The sequence below is a fragment of the Carassius gibelio genome, chromosome A1 (assembly GCF_023724105.1).
Source record: "Carassius gibelio isolate Cgi1373 ecotype wild population from Czech Republic chromosome A1, carGib1.2-hapl.c, whole genome shotgun sequence".
NCBI lineage: Eukaryota > Metazoa > Chordata > Actinopteri > Cypriniformes > Cyprinidae > Carassius > Carassius gibelio.
Window position 1 is genome coordinate 7930370 of NC_068371.1, and position 27606 is coordinate 7957975.

A 27606-nucleotide genomic window follows, 5' to 3' on the forward strand; every position below is an offset into this window, starting at 1 on the left:
AATAATCCATTTGAAATTAATGAAAGTACTTTTGTAGTGGCTCAACCAAAACCTGACCCATTTCTGTGTATTTGATCTATTTGGCACTGTAAATTTAGATTTGGGACTTAAACATTTGACAGGGGTTTCCTAAAAATAGAGATAATATCTAAAATGTAAACACAAACTTAACTGTAGAGACTTATGGAAATGACAAAAAAATTATTTGCTGTTCCTGTGTTGTTGTTGTTGTTTTTTTTTTTATTATTCTCACAGTTTGTGTTTAGTTTCTTTCTTTTTGGTTGAGAATAATCCAGCGCAATTGTCTGAACAATGTACAGTTTATTTTTTTAATCATCTTATCCACTGACCAAGCATTTTGCATAAAGGCTTTAGTTCATAAATCATTCACTATAGCTGCAAGCTTAAAGAAATAGTTCAAATAAAAACACTCACAAACTCACCCTCAGGCCATCCAAGATGTATGAGTTATTATTTTTATTGGAAAAAATTTGTAGAAATTTATCATTGCATCACTTGCTCAAAATGCATCCTCTGGAGTGAATGGGTGCCGTCTGCATGAGGCCAAACAGCTGATAAAAACATCACAATAATCCACATCATAGGGTCCATCAACTAATGTATTGTGAGTAAACTTTCAGCAAATGTAAATTTTTGGGTGAACTATTTTTTTAAGTTGCATGGCAACTGGTGTCGGAAAGTGGATGGCGGGATGTTAGATTTTATACACTACAGATTTGTTACTAAAAACAATTACACCAACAGAACTCCTGTATAAATACTGTCTGGTAATGTATCATACCTTAAATCTAGGATTACTAAATTATATAGTGCCATTTGTTTGTCCTGTGTGACACCAGTGGATAGTTTTCGAGGTCACGTGCTTTCTCAACATTAAATCAGCTGGTCTTGCTTGGAAAAAAGTTTTTTTTTTTTTTTTTTTTTTTCAGAATATTGTTTGTATTTCTAGGAATTTCTGAAAACAGGTGATTTCTAACCTTTTCATCCATATTCAAACTGTAGCCTTATATCTTAAGGATAACACATGTAATCTTTTAATATTATGTAAGTTCCTGTCAAAATTAAGGTTGTCAAAAAAAGAGGTATATGAACTGACCACAGGCTTTGGAAGATTATTTATGTAAATATGTAACCATATGCATCAAACATTAAAATAATAGAAAAATTAATGAGAATTAAATGAAAAAAGAGAGAGAAATTGCTCTCAAAAGGGTGTCTACAATTTTTTTTTTAAATAATTATATTTTCTTGATATTCAGTGGCCTCAAAATGTATTACTGCATATCACTACATATAGATACTATAATCGTTTTTTTTATAATATTCTGAATAACATTTTTTTAATATTGTGAATTAAAAAAAAATACATTTTCTGTTAATTTTTAGTAATATTGTTGTGTGCTTTGTCATTTTAAAGATGTATATAGTTTATTATTAGTAGTAGTAGTAGTTATTTTAGTAAATCAAGTAAAACTAAATGAAATTTAGAAATGTTGTAGCTGAAATAAAATAATGTCAGGTTTTCCACATTTATTTTTTTCTATATTTTATTCTGTCTCAGTTCAAATTGATTTTATTTCAGACAAAGAAAATGTTTTTGTTTTGTTTTAGTTAACTACAATAATCTCGATTAAAAGTATGTGCAAAAATGGTAAACAAAAATGCGATTAGTTGCATCATTTATTAGCATACAGTTTTAATTTTGCATCTAATGGAATGTTTAGTTGTGCTTAATTTGTTCAAATATGTTTTGAGGCCACTGTGGAAAAGTCATGAAGAAAGGTGTTAAAGCATGTACAGTCAAGAGAAGGAAAACACAAGACATGAAGCAATAGACAGAGTTATTGGGTACTGATAATTTCCCTCATATTTGCTGTCCTGGTTGTGCAGGCCCAATGATGGCACAAGTCTTCTGTCCTCTGGAGGTGTGTGTTTGAGAAGAAGAGCGAGAGGAGGCTTCATTAGCACTTTCAAACAGATCCTTCAGTTTTGGATGAAGGTCACCCCACACATCACCCATCTGAGGAATGCAATTACACAATTCCCACAGTGTAAACAGCACTAAAATTATCAGTTGAAGTATTAACAGAGTTGGTGTTTTATAAGAAACGCACCTCTTTGTGCCCTTGTATTTGTGAGTGGACAAATGTCCCCAGTATTGAAGTCACAAGTGGCAGATAGGTGAAGACCAGCTGGGTTTCTTGATGCAGACACAAAAGGGAGAAATATCCCCTCATCTCCATGGTGATAATTGTGTTCTCCTGCTGTAGGAAGACACAGGATAATATTCAGCAATAGAATAATATCAGACAGTCACCTGTCAGTGATGAGGATTTTTCAATGATGCTTTTCGCAGGTTACATTTCTATGCCAGCAGGTGGCGCCTTTCGGCACATTTGAATCATTCAATGAATCGATTCACTCAACACGATTCATTCGAGAATAAAAGGCCACTACTGTGTTTAGTGTGTGCTATGTGTATATAGTTATATATATTGGTTAAAAGTAGTGCTGCCAAACGATTAATTGTGATTAATTGCATCCAAAATACTTGTGCGTTACAACTGCCCCCAAACCACATGGCCCGGCATATGCACCTTGATTGTCTGTGTTTACATGCTTTTCTGTTAGAAAATAAACGTTTAAATGTAAAACTACATTTAAAAATGATTAGTAAAGAATATGTTTAGTTTGTATGTTGGTGTTTTTTTATGTTTTACCTGTGTGAGTCGAGACTCTGGCTGCTCAAAGCTGTTCTGGTACTTTAAGTGTGTAGCCACAGGCCCGCCGCGCTTTTCAAATGCTCTCTGATGCTCTAGTAACACACCGCTGTCATGGCGGTTACACAAGTCCTATACACATCCAAATATAATAGCATCTGAATGTTGTTACAGTTGAATTGTTAAAGTATAAAATGGCAGTCCTTACACAGATATCGGTTCAATCCTACATGCAAAATAACAATTTCATTTTATACCAGCTGATTATGGCTCAGTAGCATTCATTAAATAAAATGTTGTATTAAATCAAAATGTATATGAAAGGTTGTGTACAGACAAGTACTCACTTTATATGACTGCAGCTGTTCAAGGAGAAGATTGAGTTTCTCCACCACCTCATCCTCCTCTCTGCTGCCCTGGTGTATAAGAAGGCATTTGAAATATTAAGTTTAACTTCCTTTCAAACCGAAACAAATATCCCCAGAAATGGAAATGAGAGTCATAATATCGTGGGTGTCTTAAAGCTGCAGTAGGTTACTTTTGTAAAAATATATTTTTTACATATTTGTTAAACCTGCCATTATGTCCTGAATATGAGACAGATAATCTGTGAAAAAAACAATCAAGCTCCTCTGGCTCCTCCCAGTGGTCCTATTGCCATTTGCAGAAATACATGGCTCCAGGTAAGAAACAACCAATCAGAGCTGCGGTCCGTAACTTTGTTTTTGTTCAAAATGTAGAAAAATGTATATAATAAGCGAGTAAACCATAAATCCATTTTCCAAACCGTGTTTTTGGCTTGTCCTGAATCACTAGGGTGCACCTATAATAAGTGTTTATATTCGGACTATTTTAGATTGCTTCGGGGGCACCGCGGCGGAGTAACCCAGTACCTTTGTGATTCTTCATAGACATAAACAGAGAGAAGTAGTTCCAGTTACGATGTTTTCCGCAACACGCAAGCAGTTCTGTTTATTAACTGCTAGAGCGTCAAAAGTTACCTACTGCAGCTTTAAAGGCTTTTTGTTCATACATTCAGTACAGTTCAGTGATTTAATTAATTTCAGTCATTTTTGTAATGGTGTTTGTGATTAGAGTAATGCTCAATAATGATCATCTTTTAATACCTGGTGTGCAGCTTTGTCGGCAAGAAGACCAAATTCTCCTGACATCTCTACAAGTGACTTCCTCTGTGTTTTCCATGCTTTGCTCATTGTGGCATTCACTGGCAGGTCTGATGTGTCTGAGCCCAGTTCACTGTTGAAGAGTCACGTAATAACCTCAGAACTGTCCACACGCACATGTTCAAATAAAATATTCAAAATACTAATAACAATTATAATATAATATTAATATTACTAAAATAACATTGTATCATAATGTCACTGCATATGCATTTGATAAATGTTACAAACCACCCTAGGAAATAAAGTGAAAGAAAATAGACACTTCTCTTAATAGTTTAATTACAAATATTACGTCTTTCGTAATTTAATGTGAGTACACATACACACACATGGTTATATTTGTGTATATGGTATATATTATGTATTTTAGAGTTAATGATTAATTCTGAAGTGCTCACCTCAGGTCTTTACCAAACATAAGCAGATCGGATGAGTTTTCCCGCGAGCGCTGAGCCATCCGCTCAGCTACATCTCTGAGTTTATTGAAACTGCTGTGGATATTTGCAATGACCTCTCGATTAGTGGCAGCATGGTTCTGTATGTCCTCAGGTAGGTACACCTTAGAAATGACACGCAATGTTCATTTTGCATGTTAGTTTACTTTTAAAAAGTTCTGCGGTGATACACTGACACACTGGTTCTTTGATATATATACTGTACCGATACTATGATATTATTTACATGGTTTTTCAAAGAATATGGTATTATAATTTCATGTGTTTGTTAGCTTTTACCTACCTTGCCGTGCAAGTTCATTTGGGAGGTAAGATACTCATCACCTGTCTTTTTATACGCATCACGCAGCATGTTTTGAACATCCTGTGACATGAAAAAGGATGAAGTGTGATGAGTCTCATTTCATTCAACTTTCAAACAAACTACAATTAGCATGTTTTAGGCAAAATATTAATTAATTTTCAAATCTGGTTTGCAGCACTTACTGCGCTGCTTGCTGACAGGAAGATGCTGACCAACTCATCTCCTGCTAAGACTGGATGTCTAATCACCAAGGTCATGAACCTTTGTAGACCACGGCGGCGACTATCATTAAACTCTCGGTCTGATATTGAGTTCAAAACTGAGAATGAGTAGAGAGTTTTAGTTACATAAGATTTAAGAAACAAAGTCATCTGCAGAGAGTTTGTTCAAATCTCACCGCCTTTAAGGATGCGTTTGGGGGGCAGAGGTGGGACCATCCTGTAGATGAACTTTTGCAGTAGTAGACTATGGAACACCTCAAAATCAGCATACCTGCGCTGAACCGGGATCTGGAAACACTGTGTAAAAGGAATGGAGTGGTTGGTTTTGTTTAGGGAATACAGAATGGCATTTAGGAATTGGAGCATTCTTAGGAATCTTTAAGGATAAATGAAAATGGAGAAATAATGATGCTATTTATACTGTACATACATACAGATTTATGTGTGTGTGTGTGTGTGTGTGTGTGTGTGTGTGTAGAGAGAGAAAGTGCTAAAAACATATGATTTAAGTATTATAAATACAAACTGAGTTTGAGTTTACCTTGCTAACAATACGGTACTCCACATGCTTGAGAAATGGCAGTCCTTTCCTCCGAGGCTCTATCTCCACCAGCACACTGTCCCCCAGCTCCTTTAAGGATAGGCCATCCACCACAGGGTTTTGCTGACCCAGATGCATTTTTGCACCTGACAGCAAATGCACAAAACCTCCAATTAGCAGTGTGCAAATTATTCATTGACTTTAAGAAGGGTCAAATTCATGAAAAGCTCTATAAAAAAATTTAAATGGCATAATTTCATTTTGCTCAACCCAAGTAGCCTTTTTGCATGCAATTAGTTGAATATTAACTTGCACACAGAACACTAATGTATCATCTGAATCGTTAGATTAAATATATTTGGCATAATTTAAAAGTAACATAAACATAACAAAAATGACAGCAAAGATATTTAAAATGTTCTAAACTATTTATATTTCAAAGAATTGCTGTTCTTTTGAACTTTTAATCATCAAAGAATCCTGGAAAAAATATATACATCACAGTTTCCACAAAAATATTAGGCAGCAAAATCATTTGCAACAGTGATAAAGATTTCTGAAGGATCACGTGACACCAAAATAATAAATCACAAGAATAAATTACATTTTAATATGTGTATCTCTTATTTTCTATAGTCAGTTATTTTTACATTAAAGAATGATTTCCCATTTTAGATAACTGTGGTTGATTAATTGAAAATGCAATATCCCTTTTGTATTATATAATGCTCTTGCAAATCACTAAAAACATAGAGGAAATATTGTGATGGATTTAGAATCCTCCCCAATATGGTTTTACTGAAGCGTTTTAATCTTCTGTAGAACAAAATGACCTATTTTACATCAGCTATGCTTTAAATGAGCAACCATGGATATTTTATTTGTATTTAATAATTTATTTTGTGTGTGTGTGTGTGTGTGTGTGTGTGTGTGTGTAAATAAGAGTGAGATGGTTTATATTTATTGTGCATAAAACTTGCTGATAGATCCATGCAAAAACATGAGTTGTGATTTTGTCATTCAGCATCTCTTTATTTGTTTCTATTTGTTGTACAGTATGTCTACATGATGTTTACTCTACATAGGTGTCTTAAATGTAAATAAAATCTCACAAAGTCTCACATCTCGGTGTGTAATTAGGGTCTGTAAGCTATTTGTGAAAATAGGATTTGTTACCTTGTCACTGGGGCAATGGGTGATTTCAGGTGACCCTCAAGATTTGCTTTTTTAACACAGCTATATCTATGACAAAACACATTCAACATTGTTTTTAATGCGCTTATATTATACAGTAAGGCAGCTGACAGGCTTCTCCGAAACATAGTGAAATCAACATACGCCTTCAAATTTGAAATATGCGCTTGTGATTCAAAAAAGTCTCCAATGAAACATTAGTTCTAAGAAGCAATACTTCTTCATTAATAGTTTATGACACGAATGTACAACTCTTTCCTCCATCAAATGCACACATGAAAATATAATGTTTGTTTTTCTTGAATGAAATGGTTTTAAGATTGTTTTCTCTTTACTTACCAGATTGCTGATGTGTTGGAAACGGTCTTCACTTTGCAGTCCCCAATAGACCTCTGTTTGCACCTCAACTGCCCTCTTCACGCTTAACGTCTGACTGTATAAACCAACATCAACAGACCAGATAACAGTCTCATCTCCCTCCCTCCCTCCCTCTTTCTTTCTCTCTCTCTCGCGTTGCTCTTTTCCGCCCCTTCTCTTTGCAGTCTTAAACACACGCATATCACCATTAATCACCTTAAGAGGATAGGACCTCTTTAGAAAAAACATCACAGCCTCTTGGAAGGCAAGCTGGAAAGCTTATATAAGTGGGTTATAATAATTAGAGTGCCCTGGCGAAAGATTTAAGGTATTTGTACAGACTTTAAAAGCTTTGCAACAGAGTTAGTTGATAAGACAAGCGGAGAGGGTGACTCAGGTCACACATTCATACACCACTGTTACAGTTACATTGACAGAATAGCCTCTTGTTTGTATAAATAACTGTTTCAGATAAATTATCGGAGAGATTGTAACAGGTGGCTTTTAATGCATTCATGTAATCCCCAAACCAAATCCATCTATGAGATGTCCATCATCATAATGTGATGCAGCAGTACTGAATGACCAACACAAGGTCAAAGATACTGTTTTCCCCCCACAGTTACCATTACATATCAAAATATAACAGCAGGATTATGTCCCCTGCAGTGCTGCAGCTGTTCACCGTTTCCTGTTTCCGTAACATTATTTTAATGACTGGACTATCGCTGTCATCTTGAAGCATCTGACTTTTCACCCTCACATTTTAGTATGTGAGATGCTTTATTGTCTAGGGAAAAAACTAAAACAATCAGCCATATTGAAAAGGTTTTGGTTGTTTATTTTGTATTATTTTTTATCATACTGTGCCAGAAATGACACCATGCAGGGCTGAACAGGAAGTGTGGATAAAGACAGATTCTGTATGTGTGTGTGTGTGTGTGTGTGTGTGCATATACATTTTCAGCTTCTCTGGATTAAATTAAAATGTATAGTTATGTTTTTGAGTAGAATGTAATTTTTATTATTTAAATAATATGGTGTCATTTAGAGCATGAAATGACAATTGGTCAAACTATCATAAAATATAGGCTACCATGTTTTCAGACATGGTTATGTTCATTTTTAGAAAACTTCAGAAGAAACTCATACTCAAACTAACTCAAACTAAAAAAAAATATTTGAAAACTGGAAGTAATGTTATCACACCTTTTTCTCCAAGTAGACTACATTTTGACATAAATTACAGACGAAGCATCTATTGCTTCTTAGTGTAATAAAATAGTCTAAGCAATTACATATCTAATTTACTAAAGCCAACTTTTAAAAAAGATACCCTGCGTCCAAATGTGCATATTATCCAGCCTATCTGCCCTAAATAGTATTGATATTTCTAATATCACATAAAACTCAGGATGGATAGTATGCACATTGGGACGCATGGCGATTCAAAGCAGCTCAGTCACAGGGTGCGCAAGTGTTGCGCAGAGCTGACGCACATGAGCACGTTTCATTTGCTGACTATTGTCATGTTAACATTTGCGGTTGCTAGACGACAATAATGCACATTACACCCGTTCAGCGACGAGAGACGCGGAACGACGCTCAGCATTATTACTGCGCTCACTCTGTACCGTTCACACACAACATCGACGCAGGATCTGCTGCTTTTTTTAACGGCGACATCAGGAAACAGCTGCATCTTGGGAACTTCTTAACACCTCTTACCTTTTTCAGTGCTCCTTAATAGGCTACCGTTTTATATTAGGATTGGTGCGAAGCTTCGAAATAAGAAAAATAAGATTTGCTGCTGCATCATAATACTCGGACATTACAGCTCGTGCTTCCAATATATCATACCGAATGAGCAAGTATTATGGTTCTATTGTTTGTAAAAGGGGATGATAAAATAAAAACAGGCCATCAGAGAGGCTATAATGTCTGTAGTAGCTGGAGAAATTGTCACTGAAGAAGAGGTAGAGGATCTGGTAAGTAACGTTACAGTTTTCATAGATGTTTCTGGACTGTAACTAACAAAAATGACTATGCAGTGTTTTTTGAAGATGGACTATGATAATGACTTAGGATAACGTTACCACTTCATACAAAAAGTTATGTAAATGCAATGTCATATGAATATGGTAATCATCATTTAGTAACATAGGTTATATTAAAGTTTAATAGTATTACCATCTGATATCACTTGGTAGTATTTTTATTTATGTTAATGTATATAGAATTTGTTTGTTTTCAAGGCAGAGGACAGTCTGTGTAGCAGCTATGTGTCCGACACTGAAAAGGTGAGATAGATCATTTTTTTATTAATTAAACTAAGTCTGTCTCTTTTGTTTTGAAGCTCTTTCAATCTTGGATCTTTGAATCTTTGTCTCAAAAGGGTATTATATTCAAGTGTTAGATTATTGGTTTTCTTTTCAGAAATTGAGAAAAAAGAAAGTTTCAGCCAGACCACCTCCTTCTCCTAGTAAGTTTAAGACTTCTGAGTTTTCTGGGCATTACTGTCTATCCACACAGCATTGTAAAAATGTGGAAATTGCTGTTTTTTCTTATTTCATTGAAGAGTACTTAAAGGGTTAGTTCACCGAAAAATGAAAATTATGTCATTAATGACTCACCCTCATGTCGTTCCAAACCCGTAAGACCTCCTTTCATCTTCAGGACACAGTTTAAGATATTTTCAATTTAGTCCGAGAGCTTTCTGTCCCTCCATTGAAAACGTATGTATGGTATACTGTCTATCAGACATGGGGACTTGTGACTTGGTGACTTGGACTCGAGTTGACTCGAGTCGCTATTTTTAGGACTTGAGACTTGACTCGGACTTGGAAGTTAAAGACTCGGGACTTGACTTGACTTGAGACACGATGACTTGAATGACTTGAGTGTTAATCACATCATGTTTTCAGTTTGAATATAAAATATATAAATTATTTTTTAAAATAAAGTTGATTTCTCAGCTGGAGCGCAGGCTGAGAATAGCGTCGTACCTGGATCAGGACACTATCATCAGTCATGCCCTCGCTACCTTACACACACCACGCCCACTTAAATCAGATATCACATCACATCAACATGTCAGCCTGAGAGGTACCGAGGGTCATCGCTTTTGTCTTCAATAGTTCGCGCCTAAAAACGCGTGGAAAACGCTAGTCGCGCCGCTTTCTCCTTCTTTCCAAAGCGCTCGGACATTAGTGCTCCTGGGGCGTCTGTCGTTGCTAAGCATCCATGACACGCTCTCAGTGAAGACGCGGAAATTTCAGCAAAGGATAAATGGATTTGCAGCACTAAAAATCGCTCGCAGTAGCCCTGCTACTAAATTCATTTCAAAATGGCAATCCATATACAGCTATGATCAGCTGTTCCTTCATCTTAGCTGAGCTTTCAACGTTGATACGGGAAAGGTTGAAGCTGATTGGTTAGTTATTGTCACATGAACTGGGGTGCGCTTGCGGCATTCTGAAAAGTGTAGATGTTTTTAACTCGATGCGGTGCGCGTCGTGAGCGCGTTGCTTCCATTATGAGCGCGCATACCGCGCGCCTACATTGGAAATAACTAACTTGCGCGCGCAAAAGACGTGATGTGAACGGCCCCTAATGATCCGCTAGCAGGCCGTCAAAAAAACGCATTCCAGGGGCGGCGCTAGGGCTGGGCTAAGGGGGCATAAGCCCCGAATATTTTGTTACCTAGTCTTTCTTATAGAGCAAAACAATTAATCAGAAAAACAAATGTAGCTGCCGCGATTACCCAATCATGAGAAGTGCATATTACATATATATATATATATATATATATATATATATATATATATATATATATATATATATATATATATATATACAGTACATAATATAAATATGACGTATTTTAAGTTGTTTCATACTTTTTTGTTATGTACAGTACAGACCAAAAGTTTGGACACACCTTCTCATTCAAAGAGTTTTCTTTATTTTCATGACTATGAAAATTGTAGAGTCACACTGAAGGCATCAAGGGCTATTTGACCAAGAAGGAGAGTTATGGGGTGCTGCTCCAGATGACCTGGCCTCCACAGTCACCGGACCTGAACCCAATCGAGATGGTTTAGGGGTGAGCTGGACCGCAGACAGAAGGCAAAAGGGCCAACAAGTGCTAAGCATCTCTCAGGGAACTCCTTCAAGACTGTTGGAAGACCATTTCAGGTGACTACCTCTTGAAGCTCATCAAGAGAATGCCAAGAGTATGCAAAGCAGTAATCAAAACAAAAAGTGGCTACTTTGAAGAACCAAGAATATTACATATTTTCAGTTGTTTCACACTTTTTTGTTATGTATATAATTCCATATATAATTCCACATGTGTTAATTCATAGTTTTGATGCCTTCAGTGTGAATCTACAATTTTCATAGTCATGAAAATAAAGAAAACTCTTTGAATTAGAAGGTGTGTCCAAACTTTTGGTCTGTACTGTACATAACAAAAAAGTATGAAACAACTGAAAATACGTCATATTTATATTCTATACTCTGAGAGAGAGAGAGAGAGAGAGAGAGTGTGTGTGTGTGAGAGAGAGAGAGAAAGTGAGTGTGTGTGTGTGTGTGTGAGAGAGAGAGAGAGAGGAGAAATGTAACAAAGTTTAATGTTGTATGTAAACTGTGTTTGAGAGAGAGAGAGAGAGAGAGAGAGAGAGAGAGAGAGAGAGAGAGAGAGAGAGGTGTTCAGAGAGGAGTCTGTTGGATGTTTAGTTTTTTAGGGACTCAATGTTGAAAATGTAAGACATTTCAAACACTGTTGGCAGAAGTGAAAAATACATAATTTTAGGAAGTTACAATTTTGTTTGATTCCATGATGTATTTTACTGAACATGAGTATTTACAATGCAAATCCAAATTATTTTAATTTACTGACAGTTACTTATATCTTGTCTTTTAACTTTATTAAGATCAGATTCTGCAGGTAAAATAACAATATTAAGGTGACTTGACTTGGACTTGACTTGACATAGCTTGTGACTTGACTTGACTTGACTTGCCCAAGAAAAAAATACTTGGGACTTACTTGAGACTTGAAGGTTAAGACTTGAGACTTACTTGAGACTTGCACATGTGTGACTTGGTCCCATCTCTGCTGTCTATGTCCAGAAAGGTAATAATAACGTCTTCAAAGTAGAATTTTTTGAAGCATTGAAAGTACATTTTAGCAAAAACTACGACTTTATTCAGCATTGTCTTCTCTTCCGGGTCTGTTGTGAGCGCATTCACTGAAGTGTAGTGATGTCCAGTTCAAGAATGAATCACTCGATGTAACCGGATCTTCTTGAACCAGTTCACCAAATCGAACTGAATCGTTTGGAACGGTTCGCATCTCAAATATGCATTAATCCAGAAATGACTTAAGCTGTTCCCTTTTTTAATGTGGCTTACACTCCCTCTGAGTTCAAACAAACCAATATCCCGGATTAAATCATGTACTCAAACAGTACACTGACTGAACTGCTGTGAAGAGAGAACTGAAGATGAACACCGAGCCGAACCAGATAATGAACGAAAGATTGACTCGTTCTTATTATCTTTCTGGACATGGACATTAGACCGTACACACAGTTTCAATTGAGGGACTGAGAGCTCTCGCACTAAATCTAAAATATCTTATTAAACTGTGTTCCGAAGATGAACGGAGGTCTTACGGGTTTGAACGCATGAGGGTGAATCATTAATGACATAATTTACATTTTTGTGTAAACTAACCCTTTAATGCAACTACATACAAAATGCCTTTAAAATAATAAATAATTTTATTTAAATAAAGGGTCACCATACCTGAACAGTGCAAGCTTTCCTCTAAAGAGAGCTCCCGTAGCATTGTGGAGGACGGTGAAAGGGACACAGCTCCAAAACTGTAAAACCCCTCCGGCTGGTACACCGAAGGATGTCTGGCTGCACTTACAGAACGATGGACAAGGTCTGTCCCTTATAATAATCATAATAATAACGTGGATAACACTTTACACCATATTCTGCATTTTATCATTTTAGATTATATATATATATTCTACTAAACAAGATCTTCTAAATATGTTTCTGTTATAAGATCCAAACAGAGAGCAGTTCTGCACAAGAGTACTGCACATCTGCTCAGATAACTGCATCTCATTTGAAATATATTTAAACATGACTTATTGGAATACTAGACAAAATAGCTGAAAAACAGCTAAAAATATGTATAATATATTATATAATATTATATAATATATAAGAATTTCATCTTAAATGTATAAACAACAGTAACCGCACAAAATTGGATATTTGTCTCTATTTGGCCTCTGAATAAAATCTAAATGTTTTTTTTTCACCTCAAGTGTGAGCTCCTTATTCTCTTGTATAATAATTTATCAGTAATAAAAGCCTGATATATCAAATGTGATACTAAACCTAAAACAGATATGTAAGCTTTTCTTTTTTTATAAAAAAAAAATAGAAAAAAAAGTTTATCTAAAGTTTCAATAATCCATTCCATTTGAAAAAAAAAATTCCTATATGAGGCTTCACAGGGTTCAATTTTCTTTGTTTCAGGAACATTGTCAAAGTCTCCAAAAGGAGTGGATTACAGTGTCACACAGACCAGCATCTCCATGACCAGCACACCCGAATACTTGAAGGAGGCCTTAGGAATGAAAAAGCCAAAATATTCCCGCTCTGCATCCAACGGTGAGATAAAAATCAATTTATAAACCTGACTTGTTTACATAACAGTTAATATCATTTTATTTTTTTTGGCAACATGTTGTTACTTTTGTTATTCACATTGCTTTATCAGGTTATGTTCCAGGGACCCCAGACTACAAAGAGAAGGAGGATATGTATGATGAAATAATTGATCTAAAAAAGGTGAAGTTCACCTCTCGCACACTCACTTGATGACGTATAAGTGTTTTTGAGGATGTGTTTTTAGGATTTTGATTACATCAGACGGCATGTTTCCAACAAATCAGGCTCTATATGTGTATGAGAGATTAGTGGTTAGGATTACTATGTCCCAAATTATAATTTACTAAAAATAGTATGCCAAATCTTCCTGGATGGTCTATTATTTTTGCTGGATTTTTGGAAATATATCTGTGCAAGGTTTTTGGGCTAATATATAACCCACAATGTGAGTGGAGGAAATGGTTCTGAAGATGTATTTTAGTACTGCAGCGTTTTATCTATTAAGATGTGCTTTCCCCGTCCTAGAATGTAGCTTTCCAATTTGAAGTGGTGGTATATGCACACTGAAATTTCATTTAACCATGTGTTTGCTCTGTATTTTCTCAGACCATCCAATCCCAAAAGAGTGAATCGGACAAGATGAAAGCCAAGCTACGCCGCCTTGAAGAAGAAAACGCTAAGAAAGACAGACAAATCGAGCAGCTGTTGAATCCAACAAAGGTGATGAGCAAGATACTTGTGTAAATGAATAGCTAAATGAGTATTTAAATAAATGAGTATTTCACATTATTACTGTTTTAACTGCATTTTTTACTGCAGCCTTTGTGAGAATAAGAGACAAAAAAATAAAAATAAAAATAACGTAGTGAAAAGTAACTGACACGGTTCTCTCAGAGCTTATTTATAAAAACTGTTCATTGCTAAATAATTATTTTTTGTGTTGATCATATAGGACCCAGAGTATGCTAGAGGCTTATTGGATGGAAAGAATGATCCAAGATCTGTGAGTATGCCATTATAAACATCTAAAAAAAACCTCACAATCACATTTCATCAGATCAATGATTTTTCATTTGATGAATGATAATATAAAATTAAAAATGTATTTCTATCTTTTTGAACATGGCAGATCATTAACGGATTGAAACAGAGGATTCTACGATTGGAGCAGCAGTGCAAAGAAAAAGAGAATGCCTTAAGGTCTGATGGCAACTTCATTTATATTTTACTGTCATGCAGTTAATCAGGTTATGGTGAATCAATGCTGCATGAATAAATGTCACAGCACTTCAGCATAAGAGATGCAGGCTAAGAGTTAGTCCAGAAATCTTAAAATACATTCAAATGATTTAATTTAACCTGAAAATGTAACCTTGTAAATTAACTGATAGTCACCACTGATAAGCTACTACTAAATATATTGTAGAAACTTAATTTTCTATTAAGTTGCTGTGCAATTATTTGTATCGTGACAAGCACGATACAAATAAACTTGAATTGGAAATAACCTTTAAAGGAAATTTTAGGATTTTGGAATTGTCAATTAAATAAATAGCACTAATTCACCAATGAAATTAGCAAATTTGTAAACTTCTATGCACAGGCTTTAAAATATTTTTGCATCCTTTGAAGGCTGGATAATTAACATTCTTGTAAAAGTCATGAATTTTCCATAAAAATTTTTACTTGTTTTTTTTTTTTCAGTTTTAATGTCGATAAAAACTAGAGACTAGAGACCACAGTGTATGTTGTATCTAAACTGATAAATGTGTGTTTGCCATTACAGTCGGCTTCAGAGTGACCTCAAAACCACCAACATGCAGGAAATGAAGATCACAGTAGAAACCTACTTTGAAGAGGTATTTTATATAAAGAGGTGATTTTATATAAAACTAAATGTATTTTTATTATGACTTTTTGTATTATTTCGGTTAATGTTTTTCATTCTTAGGTTCAAAGATTGACAGCACTTTTAGAGTCAACTGAAAGAAGGTACAAACATTGTTCATCTTGTAATTTGATAGTCCCTCTTGTGTTTTTATTTAGGCTTTCTCTCACTCTCTTTTTCTCTGTTCAGTAATAAGGCAGAGAGCAAAAACATCAGGCGGCAAAACAAGAATCTCAGTGCAATGGTTCTGAAACTCACAAACACTGTTCAACACCTGGAGAACGAGAACCAGGAACTCAAAAAAGAATTGACACAAGAAGAGATGAACATGATGGAGAGCCCTGTGTGCCGGGCCAAGGGTACTTTAATTTACAAAAGCACATCTTAACTTATACAGTAAAACTGGAAAACACTATTTCAGCAAATGTAATTTATTTTGGACAGCTGCTGAAAAAACTTGCTTAAACCAGCCTAAGGTGGTTAACTGTTTTAGCTGGTTTCCTGACCTGGCTAATTTAGTGTTTAACTGGTTTAGCCAACCGCCCAGGTGGTTTCCTAGCTTATATATGCTAAAAAAATAAATTTTAAACAAAATATTTAATATTTCCTCCGCCAAAGACTGAATTCAGTCATATGATGAATCCTATTTTTATGTTTGCAGGTTATATGGATTGGAGTAAACAGAGACTTGTGCGACGAATCCTGGAGCTTGAAAAGGTTATATATGTAACCTGTGTATTTATGTATATACAGATATACATGTATACATGTACAGTACATGCATGTATGCATATGTTACATTAAACATTACTTGTAGAATGTACAAGTGAATGTAGTTTATTTGTCTCATTTTTTCAGAGAGTCGGGGAGGTCACCAAAGCATCAAACTCACTGAAGAGCCCAGACCATAAAGGCGCTCAATCAGAATCGGCCAATCAGAGTGATTCTGTCAACACAGAGATGGAGCCATCTGCGATTACAGAGAACGATGCACATTTGAGAGAAACAGTTAAGAAACTTGAAGAAGATAAAAAGGAACTAGAGGGAAAACTAACCCAGAAAGAGTGAGTATCATGTGATCCTTCAGGAACCACTCTTAATATGATGATTTGGTGATTAAGAAACATTTTTATATTATAACTAAAGTAAAAAAGTAAAAAAGTTGTGCTGCGTAATATTTTTATAGAAACGTATTTGATGAATACTTCATTTGAAATAGATTCAGAAATATTTCTGATATTTTCTTAGAAATGTCTCATTTATGATTCATTACATTTTCTGAAATGCTCAACCTATTTTAAAGCAATTCTGACTGAAAATATGTATGTCTTGTCTTTTCAGTGAGGAGATAAAGCAGTTGTCTGCTGAGAAGGATAAGAGTCTGAAAGAGGTCAAAAACATGCTGAAGGAACAAATCAGAGGGCATGAGAAACTGATGCAAACACATAGGTTTGTAATAAAAATAATGAAGGCATCCATTAATTAAAACTATATAGTGGTGATGCTTTTTTGCCTTTTTTGGAAGATGCTGAGTTCTCACATAATTAAATATTAAATGTCATGCTACTGTTATGTGAGAGAAAACATATTAAACCCTGATTTAATTTTCTGAAACTTTTTTTCCAAATAGTTATTTCTTTATTGAAATCATTTGTGCTCCTTAAGGGAAATTATTTACCGTTACCATTGTTTGAAGAGTTTAATTTATATCTGTAACATTTTTCTGAGTGAACAACTTTGGTTATCTGTCATTGCAAAGGCATAAAAATTATTACATTTTAAAAAAAGATTATGAAAAACTGTTTTTCTGTTTTTCTAGAATCCCAGTGCATTTGTGAATCTTGATAAATATGAACATAGAAATGTATTAAGAAAGTAAGTAAAGTCAGTTTAGATGTCATGTTTTAATTACAGGCAGGAGATGGGCACACTGACCATAGAAATCAGCTGTTTGAAAGAGAAACTAGAAGAAGAGAGAAAACTGAGATTATTACAAGATCCAAGTCAGGTAATACTTTCAAAATCTTTCTTTAACAATGTTCACGCACAGTTCATTCAAGTGCGCACAGCAACTCATTTCTCATCTCACAGGTTCAGGATGGTTCTTTGTCATTAACACATACAGAGCCATTGTCATCGTCAGCAGTCATGCCGATAGAGAAGAACAGAGCAGCTAAGATCATCCAGACACACTGGCGCTCCCACCGAACACAGGTTGGTACAACACATCGACACTTACTGTACAGCCACAGTGAATGTAGATTATTCATGTCCTCCTTATTCTTCTACTCTGTCTTTTAGGATCTAGTTCTTTTACAGTCCTGTCTCAGAGGGCATCTAATCAGGCAGAGGCAGTTAGATGGACAGAGGCAAGCGGACCCAAGAACCGTCCCTGTTTCCATGGTAACTACTTAAGACCTTTTGATGGGATGTTTTATTATACATTATGGTATTTCAAAAATATATATATATATATATATGTTGTTGCTGTGCTTATGTTAGCCTAATCTTGCATACGTTTACAATTTATATACCGTACTGTTTTTGCACAGTACTGTGCAAAAGTTTTAGGCCACTAGTATTTTCACCAACAAAAAATGATTTTAAGTCAGTTATTTCTATGTTTTACTGTAGTGTGTCAGTAGGAAATATCAGTTTACATTTCCAAACATATTTTTTACCATTAATTGTAATAATCCAGTGAGATTTTTGTTTGCACAAGGAGTCTGACAGCAGAGATCTGATCTAACCATCATCAGTCTGTCTGGAATTACATGAAGAAACAGAACAAACTGAGACAGAATCAATCCAGAAGAACTGTGGCAATGTCTCCAAAACGCCTCTAGAAACCTGCAAAGCTACAGTACTGTGCAGTTCTAGGCACATGTGTAAAAATGCTGTAAAGTGAGAATGCCATCAGAAATAATGCCATAAATAGATTTTATTAATTAACTTATATTGACTAAATTAAATCAACATTTGGTGTGACCACACTGTGTTAAAAAACGCTTTTGTCCTAGATGCACTTGTGCATTGTTTTTTAGCTTTGCAGGTATGTTTCTTGAAGTGTCTTGGAGACATTGCCACAGTTCTTCTGGATTGATTCTGTCTCAGTTTGTTCTGTTTCTTCATGTTATTCCAGACAGACTGATGATGGTGAGATCAGATCTCTGCTGTCAGACTCCTTGTGCAAACAAAAATCTCGCAAAATGGCAAAAATAATGTTTGGAAAAGCAAACTGATATTTTCTACTGACACACTACAGCAAAACATAGAAATAACTGACTTGTTGGTGAAAATACCAGTGGCCTAAGACTTTTGCACAGTACTGTATATATGAGACCCAACTATGGAAATTGTACATCCTTATGGAAATATGATAATATTTTTTGTAATTATAATTTAAATCAGATTAATTGTTGGTCATAAATCAACATCTCATGAAAATGTTCATGTTAATATGCCGTCACATAGAATTATTGGTACTTATTATCGACCAAAAATAATAATTCCTTGTGCATAACCCTCCTGACAGAAAAGTTTCTCAATTCTATTGCAAGAATTACAGTACTTTATGAAATGGACAAAACAAATCACAACTCTTTTGACTATGTGTCTCAGAGCCAATCAGGTATGAACTCTCAGGCTGTACAGGAAGAGGAAGTGACTCTGCTGCAATCTGTCTTTAGGGCTCATCTCAAACGCAGCACTCTGGCGATGGACAGGTAGATAATGTATACACTCAAATGCTACATACAGTTGCACCTTAATAAATTAGAATGTCGTGGAAAAGTTCATTTATTAAATTTTACTTGAGTTGAATTACGTTCAACTCAAATACGTTATGTATAAATACGGTTGCATGCATGGCCAGGTGGTCTCCTTACAGCCTCATGTTGACTTGACTTTGCAGGGTGTCTGCATTGACACACTCTTCATCTTCCACACATCAGAAAAAGCCGTATCTCTCCTCCTCCCCTCCTCTGCTGCACAGAGGCTCCTCACAAGCCATGTTTACTAACAGAACGCAAACCTCAGGTGATCATTCATTTTTAATCATTTCTTGTTGAAATCAATATGACCTCATACTGCTAATTTTCCTGTTTGTTAATCTAGTATCGTTAAGTCTTTGTTGGTTTTCAGGTTTAAAGTCAAAGACTCAGACCTGGCCTTCCTTATGATGTCTTGTACTGACTTCTCTTTAAAACCACTGTGACTTGTAGTCGATACTTTTCCTTATATTCTTCTAGGTATAACTCAGAGTAATAGTGAGGTGATGGCAGATTAATTAAATCCTGTTTATAATGATAAGATACATGACCAACCATAAATATCAAGTTAGAATACAGGATATCTGTAACTCATTCCTATTACACTACCTACAATTTAGTTTCAGTAAGATTTTTTTTTTTTCTGTTCTGGAAGAATGCATTCATTTGACCAAAAGAAAGACATTTGTAATGTTAGAAAATATTTTTGTTTTAAATAAATGCTGTTCTTTTGAACTTTGTTCATCACAGAATCCTGAAAGAATACCATGGTTTTCAAATATAATATTAAGCAGCACAACTGTTTTCAACATTTTTAATAGTAAGAACTATTATTTGAGCACCAAATCAACATATTCAAATGATTTCTGAAGGATCATGTGACATTGAAGACTGGAGTAATGATACTCAGGAATAAATGACATTTTAGAATATATAAAATTCAAAAATGTTGTTTTGAATAGTAATAATATTTCACAATATTGCTGTTTTTGCTATATTTTTGATCAAGCAGTTGCAGGAAAGCAAAAGAATTGTATAGTATGTCTAAGACAGTATATCTTTAAATAATCTCAGATAAACTAGCTTTATGCATACAGTATAATCGTTAACCTATTAAATGTAATACAATTTATGATTTTGTTGTTATTAAGCAGACCTGAAGATCCACCAACATCCACCAGGCAATGAAATTCCAAAGACCATCGATTCAGACGACTCGGATGATATTATTGTGTCTCCTTCAAAGCCTCTGAGAAAAGAAAAAAAATAGCGTTCAGTGCTAAAGTCTAGATTTAGTCATTCATTTAGTATTTTTTTGTACTATTTGGACCTGTTTTTTTTTTTTTTTTCTTCTTACCTGAACAATTTAAAGTGGAACTGAAACCTAAAAATGTCACTGATTGTATATCAGCAATAATGACTAGACAGAGAAGAACACAGATCATGGATGATGGATCATTAAGGTTTTGGGATTTTCACACTTTTATTCTGCTAAGATTATGTTCTTTTGACTTCTAGGAGCTAAGGCTTTAAAAAGAGACAGAATCAAAATGTTTGTCTTCACACTCCAAAAGTGCCTTGTGCTGAATGGTCATCTTTAAATGAGGATCAGGGATATATTATTCTCTGTTTACTTTTCATTGTAGATCAATATACAAATTACACTAAGCAGGATATCTCATAAAGTATATTTAAGCCATAGTGTGCATTTAAGGTACACCTCTGATTGATATAAAAAGCACTGTGAAATCTACAAATGTGGATGATGTATGTAACACATTGCTGTATAAGATTGGGGGGGGGGGGGGGGGGTTATAGCAAATGTTTTTTCATAAATGTTGTCAGTGTGTTACGTTTTATTATAGCAAGTGTATATGTACTGAACCAATAATAGCACTGGAAAATGTGATGCTGTATTGTGTTTTTAAAGTCTTGTTAAAACAGATTTTTCTCAAAGAGCACATTATTATTATTTTTTAAATTCATGTTAGATTTTTTGTTTATTAAAGACTTGTTTTCTCTGGTCTGTTGTCCTTTGTTCTAAAATTAATTGAATCTTTTATAACCAATGAATATACATTACTTGTCCCGTCATTTATGATTTACTGGATAAGGCTTAAGCATGGAGATTTTTTTTTATTATTCACAATTTCTACCTGATACAATATTTTAAAGCTTGGCAAATAGAGTTTAAAGATTAAAATAATAATAGTAGTAAAGTAATTTGGACTTCTCAACTATATATTTTAACATTTTTAATTGTATACATTTTGTCAATTTTTTATTATATATTTTTGTTTAAAAATCAAAACCACACAGATCAAGGTATTAAACTGCATTTGAAGCTTAAGTAGCGGTTGTTGGTTAACAGGGCTGCCATAAAAAAATTACAGAAGTTGTAAGCGGTCATGCATTATAATTTTTTTCCTTCTTGTTTTCTCATTATAACGACTTAATTTTCTCGTTATCTAGACATAAGGAAAGTTTGTTTTCTCATTATAATGACTTAATTTTCTCGTTATCTCCACATAACGAAAGTTTGTTTTCTGGTTATAACGTAATTTCTGGTTATCTCAATAAAATGAAAGTTTGTTTTCTCATTATAATGACTTAATTTTCTTATCTCGACATAACGAAAGCCGTTTTCTCGTTATAATTACTTAATTTTCTCGTTATCTTGACATAACGAAAGTCATTTTCTTGTTGTAACGACTTAATTTTCTCGTTATCTCGACATAACGAAAGTTTGTTTTCTCGTTATAACGTGACAGTTTTACTGTTGCTATAGTAACGAACTCAACTTGACAGCATCTCATGGACAACCATGCAGGCGCTCTTACTGTAGCCTATATTTCAGCAAATTTTGCTTCGCCTAGGTAATAACGTCTACAATACTGTACATAAATAAAGGCTGATCAATCACTGTTGATTTTTCCAGAGACAGTACACCAAAAGTTTTGTTTTTAACATGTTTAAATGGCAACACCATGAACACAGGCTGCATGAGCGCCTTCAGAAGGATGCAGAACTATTGTAAGATCTTTTAGAGCTGCTTGGATTAAAGTCACATTTTCCCTTTATTTGAAATAAAATTATAGATAATTTGTAATTTTTAGAAGTCATTATATGCTGTGAAAGATATATCATGTGCATTACAAGCTTCTGTTTGAAAAGAGCGTTCATGTGTACATGTATGTGTGTGTGCAGGAAAAAATTATTACAACATTATAGAACAAAACTAAATTAAATTAGCCTATGCACTTTACATATACATCATATTTCTCATCAATATGGTTAACAATAAAGATGAATAATAAGGATAAGAAGCACATCACAAATAGCCTTTTGTTAAATCCCGTATCCCGTATTTTATGACACATAACGCGTTGGTGAAATTCATGCATTTTCCAAGAACTTAATACACAAAATAACCATATTGATTCAAGCATTTAACATTTATGAATTCATTTAATGTCAGTAATGAACAAGACTGCACAAATTAGCGATCACGAGGAAGGTCCGCGTACAGTCAAGTGGATAGTGTGCAACACCCCCATCAGTTATATTCAGGTCTATAGTGCCACCTGCTGGCGCAGTTTTATAATGAGAAAACGACTTTGGTTATGTCGAGATAACGAGAAAATTAAGTTGTTATAACGAGAAAACAAGAAGGAAAAAATGTATAATGCATGGCCGCTTAGAACTTTGTAGAAAACAGACAAAAAATGTATGTAATATTTCTTTTCACCTCATTAAAATGTTCTGAGTATTAAAAAAAAAAAAAAGGAAGGCCAATCACAATTCAGTATGCAAATAAATTCAAGAAGGAGGACCAATCGGATCAATTGAGCAAATTTACAATGGCATCATTGTTGTTTTCAAACTTTACTCTTTTTATAACCTTAAAAAAAAAAAAAAAAAACGTTTGTAATATAGTTATATGAATTATAATTTAAGTATACATTTGAGTTAAAACAATTAAATTCTTAGAAAGTAGGAAAATTTAGAACAACAATAGAAAGCCATGAGCAGCGTCATTTTGCCACTAGAGGTCAGTGAACATATGATTCAATTTTTTGTATTGAACGTGGTTATTGACAATCACACCCGTTTCTTACTGAAGGCTGCTCACAAATCCTCGTAATGCAAGATATCGTTTCTTATTTTATACACAAGCGCTAATCACACGCATCTTCTGAAAGAAAGCAGCGCGGGAACACACTGGACATCAAAGGCGTTTAAAGCTCTTCCTCCAGTTTCAGTGAGTGCATCGCTGGATAACATGCAGACAGCAGTGACGCAAGGGCTGCGTTGGACAAGCGACTCGGTGCACGCTGACTGCTGAGCACAGAGAAACCTGCTGCTGCTTTTCGACCAAAACACAGAAGAACAGGAGCCATTTGTCACTTGAGATCCTCGCAGGTTTTTGCTGGAGCTATGGTTTAGGCTGACAACGGGTAAGTATGGGTTCTTGATAACAAAAGCCTGCATGAACTGATTGCAGATTCAACCCTAGCTCATAAACAATGCATGCAAATTATTCATTATTAGATTTAAGAATATATACGTGATCCAATTGAGAACTACATATGTCTGTTGGCAACAAAATCCCAGGACAAAAACTGCCCATTTGTTTGCTTTGAGGGTCTTTGGTGCAGATTTTAACCCCTGCTTCACCTCGAAGCAGCGTGTAAAAAGACACTTTAAAGGCATTTGATGCAATGCGACGTGATGAAGCAGCTCAAGTCTGCTGAATGCTTCGTTGTGTATTTCACAGTCACGGATCTGCATGAACACTATGGCTGCAGTGGTGAATTATTCTCCGCCGTGGTGGGTTAACCTCTTCCATCGCCTCCCGCACTTCAACCTACAGTTTCAGCTGACCAGCAGCGATTTCCGCCCGGAGGACTCGGAATATCAAAAGGTAGGTCGAGTTCAAGTGCTCCGTGATTTGGAAATACGAGGCAACATCGAGAGTGATCTGTGTGCGAGAGCGGCAACATCAAAGGATGTTCTCCAGCATGACGTCACCCTCTGAAGGTTTTTACTGCAGTGTTACAACTAGTTAAGGTTTTGAGATAGGCTACTAGTTGGTGAGTTATAGCATTCTGAGAGTCAAGTATTCCATAAGTTGACTGCTAAATGATTATAATTATGAATAACAAATACAAAATGTGGAATACATGCACCATTATTATACATGATAATACATTGGTGAGCTGTCCTTGTATAGTGAATGATAATGCAGTCTGACAGTGCTTGTCATTTTAAAACGGTATAAACCGCAACAAGTTTTTTTTTTTTTTTTTTCCTGGTTAGTAGCATGGCTATGTTGATCCAGTAGCTTCATAAGCACTAACCAGCTTAAAGTACCCTGAAAATCCATGCCGGTCAAGCTGGGACTACTTTTTTTTAAGCCCAAAGAGTGGCATTGATTTGTAATCAGTTTTAATGATTTCACCATCTCACCGAGATGCTCATGTTGCACACGAGAACAGACTGTCCAATCGGTGAGCAGTTACTGTCTAGAAATGATGTTATGCTTAGGAGTCGTGCAGAGATCAGTGTTTGTGTATTTACCCACGCACAGAAATGGATAACAACACACTAAGAGACATTATGTGCCTTTGCATATATAATGCTTTTCTCCATGCATATGCAACATTTAGTCATATGTATAATGTAGAGGTGTCCAGGATTGCTGTTGTATCTTAGTTACAGCATCATTAAGGGAATGCTGCCAAAAATGGGAAAAGCAACCTGTGTGTCAGTATGGTTCTTGGTGTAAACATCCAATTAGGTTTTTTAACATTGTGTAAGCAGGTCTGCTCTCTGCATTTGTGTTGTGTATTGTGTCAGCATTACATCACTCAGAATCAGAATGGTAATAACATGTTTCTAAGGCTTAGCATCATTGTATTTTAAATGTTCTTTATAGCTTATGTAAGCTCTGTAGCATAATAATATGGAAATTATTCAGTATGTGGTTGAGGCAATGTAGCTTAATAAATTCTCTTTTTATTAACCTTATGTTTTCAGTATTTATGTTGTTAATCCTATAAAATACCTTAAAAGGCGATATTTTTTCTTTATCATTATTTAAAAAAAAAAAATTCTCTTATCATTATTATATTTTTTTCTTTAATTTCAATCAAACAGCCATTGTTGCCAGGTAGATTCAAATGTACATGCAAATTGAGTTTAAAATAATAAAAGGATAATAATATTTAATAATTTTCTTTTTATAATGTCCACCCGTAAAACAAGGCGCAGTGTTTAGTTGTGTTTAGTTTTATAAATATGCAGAGAATTCCAGCAGCATTTTGGAGTGATAAATCAAATGAATCGCTTAAGAAGTCATGAATCATTTCATTGAAAAGGACAGTTTGAACTTATTCATGGAAAATAAACGAGCTTACCAACTTAAATGTCATTTTACTGCTTACATTTAAATAAAAATGTATTTTGGTTTGATTGGAATAATGATATTTTGATTAAAAATAAAGTCAAAAAAAGGTCAAAAGAAAATGGAAAAAATAAAACATGCATGAATTAGCTCGTTGTTTGCAGTAAGTAGGTAGAGTGACTTTTAATTTCATGCAAACTTTAACAAAATAATCATAAATATTTTGTGTATATATATATATATATCGCCTAGCCATGGTATTATCATCTGACACCATTATTGTACCATGGTGCTTTTATTTTCTTCCTGCACCTCAAAATAAAAATGTTTTCATTAATCACTTACCCCCATGTCATTCCAAACCCGTAAATGCTCCGTTCGTCTTCGGGACCCTTATTTAAGATATTTTGGATGAAAACCAGGAGGCTTGAGACTGTCCCATAGATTGCCAAGTAAATAACACTGTCAAGGTCTAGAAAAGTATGAAACGCATCGTCAGAATAGTCCATTTCTTTTTGGGGTGGAGTATCCCTTTAAGTTTTGGACTTTCAGACAGAGATGAAGGTCATCCGGACACTTTTAAAGTTTATATGTCAAGAAGGGCTGTTTACTGTCCACTTCATAAAATAAGACTATTTTGTCAAAGGAGCAATTCTCCAGAGGACCAGTAGGAAATGGCATCCAGCTGTGTGAAATTGCAGCCATGGTTGTCTTTGCTCACTAGCTGTAGCTGTCACTGACCACATCCAGAACTCTCTAATGCTGTATGGTACAATGGCCAACAACGGTCACTTGTTTCCAAAAAAGGAAACTACACTGAAAAGAAACTCAAGGCTGCGGTAATAGAAATTGATCTCCCATGTTCAAACATTGTTGTGTGGAGAGATCAGATGAGTGTAATACAATACTGCCAGGCATCGCTAATATAAGTTCCTTTAGAGACATCAGCTCATTAATCACAGCAGATTCAGTTAAATAAGATTTCAAAAGCTCTCGGCATTCCTTTTTATTGTGGATAGTTTTTCAAGGTCAAGACGTATTATAATTTCAGTTCAGTGCTGAAAGCTGAGTGAAACCGGTGTGCTTGTGTGTCAATAAGGCCGGGTTTATCTGGGATGCTTGGAGATGAGCTTGGCCTAGTTGGTTGGCTTGTTGGGTCCGAGGTCACAGGAAAGCCACGGGGTATGTGGGGGTAAATCTGTACGAGGTGAGGTCATGACAAGCCCTTGGGTCTGTCTGGTCTGGCAGAGCAGAAGGGAAGAGAGTGAGGGAGGGTGAGTGGAGGAAGAGGAGGGGGCTGGATGCTGTTATTCTCTTTTTAATAAAAAATGAATGCACCCCTTTCTGTGGGCTTCTCTGAAAATGGGGTTTATGGGCTCCTTTTGTGAAATGGACACATAGTCTTTATGCCAGTACCCCAATGCGCTCATTCTCACCCTGTCATACATGCATGCTGGGACACATTGGGGTCTGCACTTGTTCACACAGACTCTACTATGCCAGTACAATAGTTTTAAATGTGAAAAATAGCCTGTAAGTATCTACTGAGGTAGTTCATACATAATATATAAATATGTGTGTGTCTGTGTTTGTATATAGTGAAAACAGTAATATACCATTTATAAACATTTATATTCACTTTTTTGCAATTCACATGAATAGTCCTGCAATGTGAAAAAAAAAATAAAATAAATTAAAAGTAAAAATATTCTACATAGTCCGTCAGTGGTGGAAATGGCCAAAAATGATCTTGGGGGACTCCAAGTTGGGGTGATTTTAGATGATCTTTCAGATTTATTGAATTATATAAACCTTTATAAACTATAATAACATTAAACTT

General features: G+C 35.1%; 3 protein-coding genes across 4 annotated transcripts in view; 2 read left to right on the top strand and 1 right to left on the bottom strand.

The window, feature by feature from the left end:
- Nucleotides 1–462: 462 nt before the first annotated feature.
- snx8b (sorting nexin 8b) lies at nt 463–7121 on the bottom strand. Its single transcript, XM_052582357.1, has 12 exons — nt 6983–7121; nt 6626–6691; nt 5450–5595; nt 5085–5205; nt 4870–5006; nt 4667–4747; nt 4327–4487; nt 3869–3998; nt 3089–3157; nt 2742–2873; nt 2136–2285; nt 463–2041 (listed from the first exon to the last, which is right to left on the bottom strand). Exons 3-12 carry the CDS (start codon nt 5585–5587, stop codon nt 1886–1888), a joined length of 1275 nt encoding a protein of 424 aa, XP_052438317.1. The 5' UTR covers nt 5588–5595; nt 6626–6691; nt 6983–7121; the 3' UTR covers nt 463–1885.
- A 1323-nt stretch (nt 7122–8444) lies between these two features.
- Nucleotides 8445–21151, top strand: iqce (IQ motif containing E). 2 transcript variants are annotated; one of them, XM_052582555.1, is made up of 21 exons: nt 8445–8988; nt 9256–9300; nt 9437–9482; nt 12804–12956; nt 13568–13702; nt 13812–13882; nt 14309–14422; nt 14655–14705; nt 14832–14902; nt 15489–15561; nt 15654–15694; nt 15780–15949; nt 16252–16307; nt 16449–16654; nt 16932–17039; nt 17505–17598; nt 17682–17804; nt 17892–17993; nt 19212–19315; nt 19504–19628; nt 19734–20478. In XM_052582555.1, exons 1-21 carry the CDS (start codon nt 8938–8940, stop codon nt 19769–19771), a joined length of 1977 nt encoding a protein of 658 aa, XP_052438515.1. In that variant the 5' UTR covers nt 8445–8937; the 3' UTR covers nt 19772–20478. The 2 variants fall into 2 exon arrangements, with proteins under 2 accessions (XP_052438515.1, XP_052438435.1); XM_052582475.1 differs by lacking the exon at nt 19734–20478 and adding an exon at nt 20515–21151 and having other exon boundaries at nt 8454–8988.
- Nucleotides 21152–23446: 2295 nt separating this feature from the next.
- ttyh3b (tweety family member 3b) overlaps nt 23447–27606 on the top strand; it is a 31274-nt gene continuing 27114 nt past the window's right edge. The window contains exons 1-2 of the mRNA XM_052582671.1: nt 23447–23817; nt 24138–24284. Coding sequence (XP_052438631.1) covers nt 24150–24284 — 135 coding nt within the window. The 5' untranslated portion in view covers nt 23447–23817; nt 24138–24149. The remainder of the gene's footprint in view (nt 23818–24137; nt 24285–27606) is intronic.

Bases quoted from the DNA above. Each gene is read 5' to 3' on its own strand.
- snx8b (XM_052582357.1), bottom strand. From the start codon at position 5,587: ATGCATCTGGGTCAGCAAAACCCTGTGGTGGATGGCCTATCCTTAAAG. The intron at 5,206-5,449 runs GTAAACTCAAAC...CCTTTTACACAG, and splicing joins AGTACCGTATTGTTAGCAAG to TGTTTCCAGATCCCGGTTCA. The intron at 2,042-2,135 runs GTGCGTTTCTTA...TGCATTCCTCAG, and splicing joins AAATACAAGGGCACAAAGAG to ATGGGTGATGTGTGGGGTGA.
- iqce (XM_052582475.1), top strand. From the start codon at position 8,938: ATGTCTGTAGTAGCTGGAGAAATTGTCACTGAAGAAGAGGTAGAGGAT. The intron at 9,483-12,803 runs GTAAGTTTAAGA...ATTTAAATAAAG, and splicing joins CAGACCACCTCCTTCTCCTA to GGTCACCATACCTGAACAGT. The intron at 16,655-16,931 runs GTGAGTATCATG...TTGTCTTTTCAG, and splicing joins GGAAAACTAACCCAGAAAGA to TGAGGAGATAAAGCAGTTGT.